General features: G+C 40.2%; 1 protein-coding gene across 1 annotated transcript in view; it reads left to right on the forward strand.

Moving 5' to 3' along the window:
- ANKDD1B (ankyrin repeat and death domain containing 1B) overlaps positions 1 to 14,984 on the forward strand; it is a 56,408-nt gene that overhangs the window by 6,270 nt on the left and 35,154 nt on the right. Inside the window, 2 exon segments of the mRNA XM_028493429.1 lie at positions 773 to 876; positions 3,361 to 3,459. Of these exon segments, the coding sequence (XP_028349230.1) occupies positions 773 to 876; positions 3,361 to 3,459 (203 nt within the window).

Consider the following 14,984-nt stretch of genomic DNA (forward strand, 5'->3'; position numbering starts at 1 on the left):
AGCTCCTTTACATTACAAAATAACAACAACAAACCAACAACAAACAAACAACTCAGTAAATCCTGGAATCTTCTCTAGGCTATTTAATAAAACCTGCCATCTGAATATGTATTTGTGTGTGACATATAATGTTCATAGTGTATAGTAATGTTAATGTTTATAGTTAAAAGTGTGAATCCACTTTTATCTCCTTTCATATAAATGAGAATAAAACAGGTTCATCCCTTTTAGCCTTTGTTCGTGTATATTTATGTGATGTGCTGCATCTTAAGGTTCTGTTTCTGCGGGTCTGGCATCTTCACAGGGTTCTGCAGACAACAGTTTTATCTCTATAAGCTTGCATGGAGTATTTGGGCTCCTCCCTGTGTAATCTTGTACAAACGTCTTATAAACAACACGCCCTGAGAAGTCAGTGGCCACCCTCTGACCTCCTAGAGCTAGCTAGATACTGCATTGCTGACTTCAGGGTGGTCCTTTGGAATAATGTTTCGCTTGGGACCAGGAAGATTTTAGTATATGTGCTGCCGAAGCGAGCACTAGGGACCAGGAAGATTTTTAAGGCTGTGAAAACACTTGCAGCGTGAGGAGAAAGTGGAATCTTGATAATACAGCTTTATGAAATATTGAAGCAAAGTTCCCACGTCCAGAATAGCAGAATGCAAAAGGCTCAAGGCTGTTGTTTCAAGTTTTTAGTTCCAAGGTTTGCCACACGAGGTTTGCTTTCTCTTCAGCCCTCTTAAATTCCCTGTCATGCTTGCTTGCTTGCTTTCAGTGCTGCCAAATGAGAGAAGCTTCCAGAATGCTGCTAAAAGCAATAATTTGGAGCTTATGGAGAAGCTGTTTGCAAAGAAGGTTAACATGAATGCTGTGAACAATGTGAGTAGAAATCACAGATGTGACAGGTGACAGTGGTGTGGGTTTACATAGTCCAACTGAAATAAAAATAAAAGTGATTCTGCTAAATGAGGTGAGGGAGAGCTCCATTGCTGGCAATTCCATAATGTTTAAGCTAAAGGTGGAATCAAGCAGTGGAAGAGGCTCTGGGTGTTTTAACTGATCTAATCCAAGGGGAAGCGTCCAGGGTCTTTATGTGCAGCTGTACTAAGTCTGTGGGTGGACAGTGAAGGCAACTGTCAAGGTTATGGGCCTGGACTTGTTCCTGGATCATAGCCTGTGGATCACTTTGGCCTCAAACATTCTGGAAAGGCAGAACATCTTTTGCTACACGGTTCATCATTGTTTTCTCGCCAGTGATGTCCTTTATGGTTGGGGCCTTCCAAATTTAAAATCCAATGGAGAGTATGGGTTTGCATTTTATTGCTTTTGAAATATAGTTCATCTGCATGTTGGGCAGTGAGGCCTCTTCTGAAACCTGGCTCTCACTTGTTCTTCAAGTGCCTGGGTTTAGGGGAGAGGTCCCACTGCCAGACATATGGATTTCCTACTGCTTGCTTCTGTGGGGATTTCCTGACAGCCCCACCAGGCAGGGTTTATCAAAGTGAACAGACTGGGGGCTGTGTCAGTTGTTTAGGACAATTTGTGGGGATGGCAGAGGTGGCTGTAATGCTAAATGAAGCATAAACTTTAAGACACCTGCTTGCACAGACTCCTTCCAAGGCACTGGGAGGACTCTAGCAGTGTGTTCCATTGTTATATGATTTTGTAAAATCTGAAAAAGAAATTTTAACTGTAATCCGTTAAGCTCTCTGACTCTGGCTTTAAAGAGGGCTCCCAAAGAGTGTAAACTTGACGTTCCACAAAACCTGGATCTATCCCAGGCAATGAGGTCATAGAAACTGAGGTCATGCATCATGTGCAGTGGAAGGGTGTTTAGCAGTTGTGCATGTGTGTGCGTGAGGGGATCTGTGTTTAATTGTATGTGGGAGTTTATGTGTCTGTGTATGTTGTGCGTGTGTACATGTGTATGTCTGATGTGTTACCTGTGTGTACCATATTCATTGTCCACAGACATCCTAGAAAGAGTAGAAAAATAGCAAATTTTTACAGCATAACAATTTTAGGAACAAAAAAAAATGGAAGGGAATCAAGGAAGGAAGGGAGCAAAAATAAAAGAAATAAGCAAGGATCTTTGAAGGTAATATCTAGATTAATTGTTGAATAAGTAGAGCAATAATCATTTTTCCAAACAGCAGGAAAGAGATTCTCCAGTGTACTTTTATAACCATTTGAAAATTTTTTCCATATAACTTTCTGATATTTTAAACTATATTTTTATATTAAAGTACTTAGAGAGATAGTACACTTAAACTTACAGTCAGTGTAGCAAGTTATTGTAAACTCCTGATGAATTATATTATGCTTTCTAATGACATCTCTTTTAGTCCTGTTTACAGCAAATTGTTGACATGGTTACTTGTAGAGTTCCTTAAAATCTGTGATGACAGAAATGAAAAAACATGGAAGTGGTTTTATTGAATTATCTTGGATGGTATTTTGATTTGCATCCTTATTCACGAATAAAGTTAAAGGGGAGTTTATAAGCCCAAATTTGGCATACCAGGACATAGCTCTAGACTGCAGACAATAGCAAGGGTAACTCAAATTTAGTTTATCACCGATTTAGCTACCAAGGAAATCAGATTAAACAGTTCTCAATTTTTGCAATAAATTATTTATGAGAAACAAAGGATAGTAAATTCTTTGGAAGCAAGATCAGTATCTAGAATGTGGGAAATATGACATGTGTTTTAGTTACAAGCAAAACATCCATTGTCTGAAGCACGTCAGACTGTCTCTAGACATCCTGGGAGCACCAAGTTGCATTTTGTTTGAAGCAAAAGATATTTATAGCTTTCTTTCTCTCTGTGTGTCTTTTCTTCCTCCCTCCTTCCTCCTTCCCTCCCCTCCCCTGCCCTCCTACCTCTCTCTCCCTCTCTCTCTTCTTTCCTTCCTTCCTTCCTTCCTTTCTTCTCTTTCTTGATTTGTTTGCTTCAGTAAAATTTACAGTCCAAAAATTACAGAGGAAAGAACCATATATGGATTGAACTTTTAGGAAGATTTTTTGTTATGCATTATCAACATGTCCTACCATTATTAATGATTGTATACAGGAGAAATACAGCTTTTACTCATTTTACTGTTACAATCAGTCATAGGTTACGCAGTGGATTTCAGCTTGAGGCATATCCTCCAGTTGATTGCTAAATTCTCTATTATCTAACAGAGAGATGCAAGATTATGCTGGTTACAGTTCTCACTACTTTCAAAGGCAAGGCAAATAGTAGATAAATAATCAAAACACAAGCACCTGATAGAAAATTATGGCCGTTCAAGAACCAGGGATCTTAAGAAGGCTAAATAACAATCAGATGACTGAAAACACAAATTGTGTTTCCTCAGATGAACCGCACAGCCCTGCCTTTTGCAGTGGGGACAGGTCATTTGTCTGCGGTGGATTTCTTGCTGAATCACAAGGCCGGGGTGGGTGTTGCTGGTGAGGTAACCTCGTCTTCGTTGGGGAGAATGGATTGGAGCATAACCAACGTAAGGGGAAAATCTGGCCGCTTGAGTTATCTTTTCCCCACCTACACACAAAATACTTCCATTGGCAGTGTTCATTTTGGAAAAATCTCTTTAGAGAATACGCATATTATGTGCTCTTTGTATTTGGTAGTCACCAATTGTTTACCCATTACCTATAGGATTTACACTTTTACTTATTTTCCCATATTGACCTTATGGCCAGTGTCATGCATTTGTAAGAATAAAATGGTTGCCTAGAGTGTAACTGGGGGCATAGAAGACAGAAGCTAACTGGACTCAGGGACATTAAATCTGGACTTTTCCCTGTGAACTCTGATAAATAAATAAGGCGTATTAAACACATACTGTGTACCAGGCACCAGTCTCAGGACTTTGATATTTAGTGCCCTCAGCCTTGTGAGAAAAGTATTGCTATAATGTCCAATTTACAGATGGGGGGCCTGAGACAAAGAGAAGTTAAGTATCTTGCCCCAAAAATTACATCTAAGAAGGAGTGGAGGCAGGATTTGAACCTGGCTTATCTGATTCCAGAGACCATGGCCTTAGCCACATACCACCTTGATGATTTATCTGCCTAGATATCAAAATCCACCCTAAAGATTTTCCACGTACTTTTCCCAATTTCCCAACTTCGTTTAATACTTTACCATGGAACAAGGAAACCAGTTAGGCTGGAGAGACCCAACATCACGTTTATCATCTCCAGTTGCAAAAGTAGGTGATAACCTTGGCTTTTAGTTAATCGAATGGACGATAGTTCTTGATTCTTAGTTAATCCTATGGGCCATGTTTTTTAAAGTTAAACTATTCAAAAAATTCTTAAAGAGCTATTCTATTTTTTCCTCTGGACTGACTCTTTGGAGGGTAAGACTCAGCATTACTTTACCTTCATGTCTCACAGGGTGAGGTTTAGTATGTGCTTAGTAAATCTTTGGAAGATGAATAAATGAAATCAGTTCAAACCAATTGGTCATCTTATTGGTTATCTTATTGGTTTTGTCGGCACTCATAGACATGGCCTAGACTTCATAATGATGAGAGTTTCTCTTTGTTTCACCAGAGGGACACATCCCTCTCTGTCTAATTTATTGCTCTGGTATTGGTAGTCAAGTGGATTGATAAACAACAGAATCAGAATGAAGAAAAACCCCTTTTTAAAAATTGGCACTGCAGGGCTTCCCTGGTGGCTCAGTGGTTAAGAATCTGCCTGCCAATGCAAGGGACACAGGTTCGAGCCCTGGGCGGGGAGGTCCCACATGCCGCAGAGCAACTAAGCTAGAAAAACCCCTTTTTAAAAATTGGCACTGCAGGGCTTCCCTGGTGGCTCAGTGATTAAGAATCTGCCTGCCAATGCAAGGGACACAGGTTCGAGCCCTGGGCGGGGAAGATCCCACATGCCGCAGAGCAACTAAGCCGTGCGCCACAACTACTTAGCCTGAGCTCTAGAGCCCGCAAGCCACAACTACTGAGCCCACATGCCACAACTACTGAGGCCTGTGCACCTAGAGCCCGTGCTCCGCAACAAGAGAAGCCACGACAATGAGAAGTCTGCACACCGCAACGAAGAGTGGCCCCCGCTCACTGCAACTAGAGAAAGCCCGCGCACAGCAACGAAGACCCAACACAGCCAAAAATAAATATAAATAAATAAATTTTTTAAAAAATTAAAAAAAAATTGGCACTGCAAGCACTCCAACTTAATGAGTGTAATAAGTTGTATTACAGTTATAATACTTAAGGAACATGTTGTTTAGGTCTGAAAATTATCATTTGATTATTTTTTTAATGTTATTTAGCCTGCAAAAGATGTTTTGGTAATAGATCTGATTGCCAAGAGTCTATTTTTATTTTAAAATTGAAACCCAGATATAGTAACTTTTTATTTTACTTTAATTTTTAAATTAACATACTGTTCATTAACTTTCTTCTTGGCATACAGCTTTATGAATTTTAACACATGTATAAATTCATGTAACCACTATCACAATCAAAATACAGAACAGTTGCATCATCCAGAAAAATCCCTTATGCTGCCTCTTTGTAGTCAAAACCTCTTTGTAGTCAAACCCTCCCCTACCCTGGAAAGCACTGATCTTTTCTCCATCTCTATAATTTTGCCTTTTTGAGAGTGCCATATAAATGATACCATATAGTATATAACATTTTTTGAGAGTGCCATATAAATGATACCATATAGTATATAACATTTTGACACTGGCTTTTTTCACTCAGCAAAATTTCTCTGAGGTTCATGTGTTGCATGTGTCAATAATTCCTCCCTTTTTATTGCTGAATAGTATTCCAGTGTATAGATATACCACAGTTTATTATATCCATTCACCAGTTGAAGGACATTAGAGTTGCTTCCAGTTTTTGACTATAACAAGTAAAGCTGCTGTAAACGTTCATGTACAGGTATTTGTGTAAGCATAAGTTTTCATTTCTCTAGTGTAAATACCTAGAGAAGTGAGATTACTGGGGCATATCGTGAGCTATATACAAGAAGCCACTAGACTTTCTTAGAGGGGCTGTACCATTTTCATTCCCACCAGCAATGTACTAGGTTTCCATTTGTTCCACATCCTCATCAACACTTGGTATTGTTATTTTTCTCCCTTAATTTTAGCCATTCTAATAGGTTTGTACTGGCATCTCATTGTGGTTTCATTTGCATTTCTTTAATAGCTAATTATTATTAAAGCATATTTTCTTGTGTTATTTACCATTTGTATATCTTCTTTGGTGATATGTCTGTTCAAATCTTTTGAACATTAAAAAAATTGATTATGTTGGGGTTTTTAAATTAATTTTATTTGATCTTTGCAACAACCCAATAGTGCTTGGTACTATTTTTAAAAAAATATTTATTTGTTTATTTATTTATTTTTGGCTGTGGCGGGTCTTAGTTGTGGCATGCGGGCTCTTCGTTGCAGCGTGCAGGCTTCTCTCTAGTTGTGGCACATGGGCTCCAGAGTGTGAGGGCTCTCTAGTTGTGGCGCACGGGTTCCAGAGCATGTAGGCTCTGTAGTTGCAGCACGCAGACTCCCTAGTTGTGGCACGCTGGTTCAGTAGTTGCAGCGCGCAGGCTTAGTTGCCCCATGGCATGTGGGATCTTAGTTCCCCCACCAAGGATCGAACCCATGTCCCCTACATTGGAAGGCATATTCTTAACCACTAGACCACCAGGGAAGTCCCTGTTTTAATTGTTGAGTTTTGAGAGTTCATTATATATTCTGGATCCAAGTCCTTTGTTAGATATGTGATTTGCAAGTATTTTTTCACACTCTGCAGCTTATCTTTTTAGTGTTTTTCATAGAGCAGAAGTTTTTAATTTTGATGAAATTCAATTCACTTGTATTTAAAAACTGAATCTAGCTATTGGTATTATATCTAAGAATGATTTGCCTAACTTAAGATTATGAAGATTTCTCATATTTTTCTTCTAAAACTTTTATAGCCTTGTGTTTTACATTTAGATTTATCATCCGTTTTGAGTTAATTTACGTATAAAGTTATAAGGAATCTAGTATATGGATGACCGATTTCTTCAACACCATTTGACAGCAGTGTCACCAGTTTTTAACCCTTTGGCAGTGCTGTTTGGACCTGTGTGCTATCCATGAGCCAGTCTGAGACCTGGGCAGTGGTCTACCCCATAGTTCAGTTCCCCAAGCTTTTGTCACACTGTTTAGGGTCAGGAACATGTACAGGTCCGGGGGGAGGCCGGTAGTACATACACAACTTTATGGGGTTGCTTTCTTGAACTCCCACCTCTCCAAGATCATCTCCCCTACATTCTCCACCTACAGGGCCCTTCTCCACCTTTTCCTGGTCTTCTGACTAGAAAGCCAAGGGTGTAGTATCCCAGCTCTGCTGTGTACTTCCCACAATTATGTCTCCCTCTGGGACTAAGACAGGAAAAAAAAACCCTTTTCCCCCCTCCCCCACCTGCACCCTCCTCTTCTGACCACAGTTCCTCGGGTCAGAGAGAAGGATTCCCTCTGTCACTGCTTGCCCAGTCACTGCTGCTACCCCTTCTACTGTGGGGTTGCAACTTTGGGAGTGAGGCTTGCCTGGGGTGGAACCAGAAGAGAAAACAAAACAAAACAAAACACAATTAGGATTTCCCCCACCTTCTCTGCCCTGTAGGGGCCCCCTTCCACTTCTTGGACCAGAATGGGAAGCTCCTCTTGGAGCTGTTTCTTTCCGGAACAGTGATTTGTACTGCCTTGAGTCCCAGCTGGAAGGTATGGAAGAAAAAACAAAAAGATCAGGAAACCCTGATTGTTTGTTTGTTTGTTTGTTTTGCGGTACGCGGGCCTCTCACTGTTGTGGCCTCTCCCGTTGTGGAGGACGAGCAGGCTCAGCGGCCACGGCTCACGGGCCCAGCCTCTCCGCGGCATGTGGGATCCTCCGCATCGGCAGGCGGACTCTCAACCACTGCGCCACCAGGGAAGCCCTGATTGTTTGTATTTTGAGTTCTGGTTTTCTTCCCCAAGGTACCTGCTGTCATTTTCTTCTCAGAGTCCTCAAATAGCTGTTCCAAACGTCTGTCCAGAGATTTTAGTAGCATTTGTTGGGAGAGACAGAGTGGAGTGTACTTATACCTTCTTAAACAGGACCTTAACCCTAAACCTTTGATATACTATGAAAGTGGAGAGAATTGTACAGTAAACACTGGTGTATCCATTGCCCAGGTTCAATAGCATCTTTTCTTTTAAACAGCATGTCTGAGGATTGCCATGTGTCTAATGTATTAAACACACTACTCGTTTATGTCAGAGTGTAAGTCAGTTGTACCCAAAATGATGGAGAGAGCTTTTACCACTTTGTTCTCTCTGAGGTTTTTCCGAACATATATTTGTATTACTCTCTATTTGAAGCATGACTCTGGCTAGCATCAGCTTCTTGTAACTTTGCCTGGGGGGATTGAAATGCTGTCAGGTTGGAAATAGCATCATTCCTGATGTACCTCTGTACTCTGCCTTGAAAGATTCATTGGGTTAAGTATTTCTGTAACTAAATCAATTATTCACAGGGGCATTAGAGCATAACTAATAAAATGCTTTTTATAATTCAAGCAATGCCATGTTTGGCCTGACCCGGCAGCTTCTGTATCTGAGTGATGAGCCCTCAGTTTGACTTAGCAGTTCTGTCTTTTGAGTTCTAACACCTATTTGCAAAGAGCCAACAATGACACCCCTTCACCATCAATATTTATTCAGCGCCTGTTGTGGGTGAGTATCAATGCCAACTACTGGGGATTCAACGAGATATAAGTCCTTGCTACTCAAAGTAGGTCCTGGGACCAGAAGCACTGGCATCACCAGGGAGCTTGTTAGAAATGCAGAATCTTGGGCCCCACCCCAGACCTCCTGAATCAGAATCTGCGATTTAACAAGATCCCCAGGTGATTGTTTCAGGAAGCACTGGCATAGATACAGTCCCTGCTTTGAGGAACCTACACTCTGTTGGGGAGCAAGGACTGAGACTGTAACAGGTAAGTTGCGTGCTGAGGATCAAATGCATAGCCCAGAGGCTGAGGACTCCAGGTGCAAAGTGGGCAGCATCCACAAATCTGGGGAAGAGGCAGGCGAGGTAAGTGGAGGCTCTTACTCCAGATGTGAGTAAAGGATCCCAGGTGGCGTGCAGGTGGTGCCCAGAGGATAATTCAAGCATCTACTCTCAGAGCTGCTTACTCTGAGCGCAAGTGTTCCCCCAGGGAAGTTATTGACCTTCTTGCCTGTCATCAGACTGGTAATGAGGACAGGTTGTCAGTGTCTGTGGACATTTTACACTTTATAGAGCATCAGGTACTGACTACGAATGTAATCTATGACTCATGCTCAGAAACTTCTCAGGCATGTCAGTTTCCTACCAGAAGTCTTACTTTACGTCTGTGAGGAGTGATTCTTTGCCTCTGAGGAACAATGGCTCCACGTGGAATTTATGGTTTCAGAGACTCAAGGTGTTTGCCTCTTGAATTCCTTGCTTTTGGATTTTATGATGGGTGTGTGAAATCCTTAAGTGTTGGCTGGTTTAAAATTAGGAATGACCTCTTAGGGAAAAATAGAGCTTCTATCAAAATATGATTTATCATCTGTCCCACATATTTCTGGCCTCTTTTTTGGCCATATGTGAAACTAGATTTAGTGTTATTGGGTGTGAAACATTGATTTATAGGGAAGGCTAAATTAAGGGGTAAAATTTCTTGAAAAACCTCAACTAGTTATCGTACATCATTGTTCCTTGGGAAAAAGTGCAGAAATCGGTAAGCGTTTTCTTCACTCTAGACTTTAATAGACTGCCTCACTGTGTAGTGTGACAGCTGAAAGGTAAATATTATAGGGTATGTACATTTAGAGAAGGGTTTCTCCACAGTGGCACTATTGACCTGTTGGTCAGGTGGGTTTTTTTGTTGTGGTAGAGGTTAGGGGGGTTATAGGATGTTTGCAGCATCTCTGGTCTGTACCCACTAAATGCCAATATCTCCCATAGGTCACAGCAACCAAAAGATGTCCCCAGACATCTCCAAATGACCCCTGGGGGCAAAATTGCCCCCAGTGAAGAACCACAGATTTAGAGTTACATCTCCATAATCTGGGACTTGCTTTTTTACTTCTCCATACCCAAACTTTACTGGGAATAAGAGAAAACATTAATGCAATTTCTGGGGGCAGCCAAAGTAACTGCCAAAAGGCTTATACACTTAAAAATGGAAGTCTCCCACAGACCCTCATTCCTTGTTTATTTACTTATACACTATACATTTAGCAAATTGGTCTCCAGGATTACAAATACAGTTGATTACGAGAGGCAAATAAGATGTGCTGAGAAGGCTTACTTTTTGGAAGGCATGTATACAGAGGTTATGGATGATTTTTTTTTTTTGAGGTCCAGTACCATATTTATGGTGATTAAATACCTAACCATTTAACACGTACAATTGTACTGTTGTTTTTATTAGGGTCTGTCTTAGCTTGAGCTGCTGTAACAAATATACCATAGGCTGGGTGGCTTCCACAACCAACGTTTATTTCTCACAGATCTGGAAACTGGAGAGTCCAAGATTAAGACGACATCACTGCCAGCATCTCGTGAGAGCTGCTTCTGGTTTTATCCACTCTCGGTGGAGAGCAGCGAGAGGAAGCAAGCTCTCTCTGTCTGTTTATAAGGGCACTAATCCCATTCATGAGGGTTCCACCCTCCTGACCTAATTATCTCCCAAAGGCATGACTTTCAAATACCATCACATTGGGGATTAAGCTTCAACATATGAATTATCGAGGGACACAGACATTCAGTCCATAGCAGGGTCCTATCTTTTTAAAAAGGTGTCAATGACAGCATTTTTGAGTGTTGAGCCCCTGCCCCATTTCCCCTATAAACCCTGTGGGTTTTGCTGTTATTGTTGTTTGTTTTCATTTTAAAAGAGATTTATTACAAAAAATTTTTTCAGCTTTATTGAGGTATGGTTCAAATAAAACTGTGATACATTTAAAGTCTACCTGGTGATGATTCAGTGTGTGTATACATTGTGAAAAGATTCCTCCCATCTACTTAATTAACACACTCATCATCTCATTTCTTTTTTTGATGAGAACATTTAAATTCTACTCTCAGCAAATTTCAATTATGTAAAAGTGTTATTAGCTATAATCACCATGTGATACATCAGATCCTCAGACCTTATTCATAGTTAATGGATGATTTTTTGACAAGGATAAAAGGAAACAGAAAAGCAGACACATGAACTTACAATTAAGGATCCTGAGGCTAAGGGTTAACTAAGTTGACCAAGATTACAGCATTTGAAAGTGGTAGAGCCAGAGTTTGAGGTCAGTTTCGTTTGAGTCTACAAATCATGCTCATAATGTCTGCTCTATAGACTTCTTTAACTTGGGACCTAGGGCGCAGGTCTCACCAGGTGGCGTGCAGGTGGTGCCCAGAGGATAATGCAAGCATCTACTCTCAGAGCTGCTTACTCTGAGCGCAAGTGTTCCCCCAGGGAAGTTATTGACCTTCTTGCCTGTCATCAGACTGGTAATGAGGACAGGTTGTCAGTGTCTGTGGACATTTTACACTTTATAGAGCATCAGGTACTGACTACGAATGTAATCTATGACTCATGCTCAGAAACTTCTCAGGCATGTCAGTTTCCTACCAGAAGTCTTACTTTACGTCTGTGAGGAGTGATTCTTTGCCTCTGAGGAACAATGGCTCCACGTGGAATTTATGGTTTCAGAGACTCAAGGTGTTTGCCTCTTGAATTCCTTGCTTTTGGATTTTATGATGGGTGTGTGAAATCCTTAAGTGTTGGCTGGTTTAAAATTAGGAATGACCTCTTAGGGAAAAATAGAGCTTCTATCAAAATATGATTTATCATCTGTCCCACATATTTCTGGCCTCTTTTTTGGCCATATGTGAAACTAGATTTAGTGTTATTGGGTGTGAAACATTGATTTATAGGGAAGGCTAAATTAAGGGGTAAAATTTCTTGAAAAACCTCAACTAGTTATCGTACATCATTGTTCCTTGGGAAAAAGTGCAGAAATCGGTAAGCGTTTTCTTCACTCTAGACTTTAATAGACTGCCTCACTGTGTAGTGTGACAGCTGAAAGGTAAATATTATAGGGTATGTACATTTAGAGAAGGGTTTCTCCACAGTGGCACTATTGACCTGTTGGTCAGGTGGGTTTTTTTGTTGTGGTAGAGGTTAGGGGGGTTATAGGATGTTTGCAGCATCTCTGGTCTGTACCCACTAAATGCCAATATCTCCCATAGGTCACAGCAACCAAAAGATGTCCCCAGACATCTCCAAATGACCCCTGGGGGCAAAATTGCCCCCAGTGAAGAACCACAGATTTAGAGTTACATCTCCATAATCTGGGACTTGCTTTTTTACTTCTCCATACCCAAACTTTACTGGGAATAAGAGAAAACATTAATGCAATTTCTGGGGGCAGCCAAAGTAACTGCCAAAAGGCTTATACACTTAAAAATGGAAGTCTCCCACAGACCCTCATTCCTTGTTTATTTACTTATACACTATACATTTAGCAAATTGGTCTCCAGGATTACAAATACAGTTGATTACGAGAGGCAAATAAGATGTGCTGAGAAGGCTTACTTTTTGGAAGGCATGTATACAGAGGTTATGGATGATTTTTTTTTTTTGAGGTCCAGTACCATATTTATGGTGATTAAATACCTAACCATTTAACACGTACAATTGTACTGTTGTTTTTATTAGGGTCTGTCTTAGCTTGAGCTGCTGTAACAAATATACCATAGGCTGGGTGGCTTCCACAACCAACGTTTATTTCTCACAGATCTGGAAACTGGAGAGTCCAAGATTAAGACGACATCACTGCCAGCATCTCGTGAGAGCTGCTTCTGGTTTTATCCACTCTCGGTGGAGAGCGGAGAGAGGAAGCAAGCTCTCTCTGTCTGTTTATAAGGGCACTAATCCCATTCATGAGGGTTCCACCCTCCTGACCTAATTATCTCCCAAAGGCATGACTTTCAAATACCATCACATTGGGGATTAAGCTTCAACATATGAATTATCGAGGGACACAGACATTCAGTCCATAGCAGGGTCCTATCTTTTTAAAAAGGTGTCAATGACAGCATTTTTGAGTGTTGAGCCCCTGCCCCATTTCCCCTATAAACCCTGTGGGTTTTGCTGTTATTGTTGTTTGTTTTCATTTTAAAAGAGATTTATTACAAAAAATTTTTTCAGCTTTATTGAGGTATGGTTCAAATAAAACTGTGATACATTTAAAGTCTACCTGGTGATGATTCAGTGTGTGTATACATTGTGAAAAGATTCCTCCCATCTACTTAATTAACACACTCATCATCTCATTTCTTTTTTTGATGAGAACATTTAAATTCTACTCTCAGCAAATTTCAATTATGTAAAAGTGTTATTAGCTATAATCACCATGTGATACATCAGATCCTCAGACCTTATTCATAGTTAATGGATGATTTTTTGACAAGGATAAAAGGAAACAGAAAAGCAGACACATGAACTTACAATTAAGGATCCTGAGGCTAAGGGTTAACTAAGTTGACCAAGATTACAGCATTTGAAAGTGGTAGAGCCAGAGTTTGAGGTCAGTTTCGTTTGAGTCTACAAATCATGCTCATAATATCTGCTCTATAGACTTCTTTAACTTCGGACCTAGGGCGCAGGTCTCAATTTTCCTCAGGTTACAGCCCTCCAATCCCTCCTCCCTGAGACAAATGTTAACTGCTGGCTGTTTCCTTTCACACTTCTCTTCCTGTTCATTTGGCGTACAAGTCTAAGTACCCCCAGCATCACTGTAGGTCACTAGGTCTTGAGCGAAATCCCTCCTTCAGCCTCTTTTATGCATGTGTGGTTTTATAGAGAGAGTATATTTTAAATAACTTATGCATAAATAGAATTCTTTTTATAACTTCAGTCTTTTCTGTTTTTTATTTTTTGTGTAGCTTCCTCTTCTCCAGTAACTACATTTAACAATGTGGGATCAGTGTGTTTATTTCAGTACTTTTCCTCATGCTCATATAATCGTATCCACATTGTTATCTATCCACTTACCCACTTATAATAGATATAGATACATACATATACACATATGAGTTTTTGGTCATAGCTTGTTTTATAAAAAATGGGATCGTATTATATTTTCTCTGCATCTTATTTTCCACATTTAACAGCTACCTAATGGAAGTCTCTCCATGTCAATTGTCATAGCCCTAATTAATTTTTTTTTTTTTTTTTTTTTTTGCGGTATGCGGGCCTCTCACTGTTGTGGCCTCTCCCGTTGCGGAGCACAGGCTCCGGACGCACAGGCTCAGCGGCCATGGCTCACGGGCCTAGGTGCTCCGCGGCATGTGGGATCTTCCCGGACCGGGGCACGAACCCGTGTCCCCTGCATCGGCACGTGGACTCTCAACCACTGTGCCACCAGGGAAGCCCTAATTAATTATTTTTAATGCCTACATCATGTGGTATGACTGTTCCCTGATTTGTTCAGTGTTCCAATATTGGTGGACATTTACCTTGCACTCAGTTTTAAGGGTTGCAATTAATCTTATTTATATAACATTAGGTCCTAAAACTTATTTTCATGGGATAGAGTCCCAGGAGTGGGATTGCTGGTTGTATTTAAAATTTTAATAGATATTGCCAGATTGCTTAAACTATATGGTTTCATTTCCACTAATACCTTAAGAGAGCACACTTGGCGGTCCATTTTTCAATGGGTTTAATTGCCTTATTCTGTTGATTTGTAAGAGTACTTCATGTATTACAGAAAATAACCATTTATCTTTATTAAGATACATTTTTAAACATATATCATTTGTTTATTGTCTTTGTTTATCATCTTGTTCCTTTTATAACTTTTGAATTAAAACACTATACATTATAGTCTAGATTTTCTTCTAATATATTTATTGTTTGTGTGCTTTTTTGTATGTATGAT

This window comes from Physeter macrocephalus, chromosome 8 (genome assembly GCF_002837175.3).
Source record: "Physeter macrocephalus isolate SW-GA chromosome 8, ASM283717v5, whole genome shotgun sequence".
Classification (NCBI taxonomy): Eukaryota; Metazoa; Chordata; class Mammalia; order Artiodactyla; family Physeteridae; genus Physeter; species Physeter macrocephalus.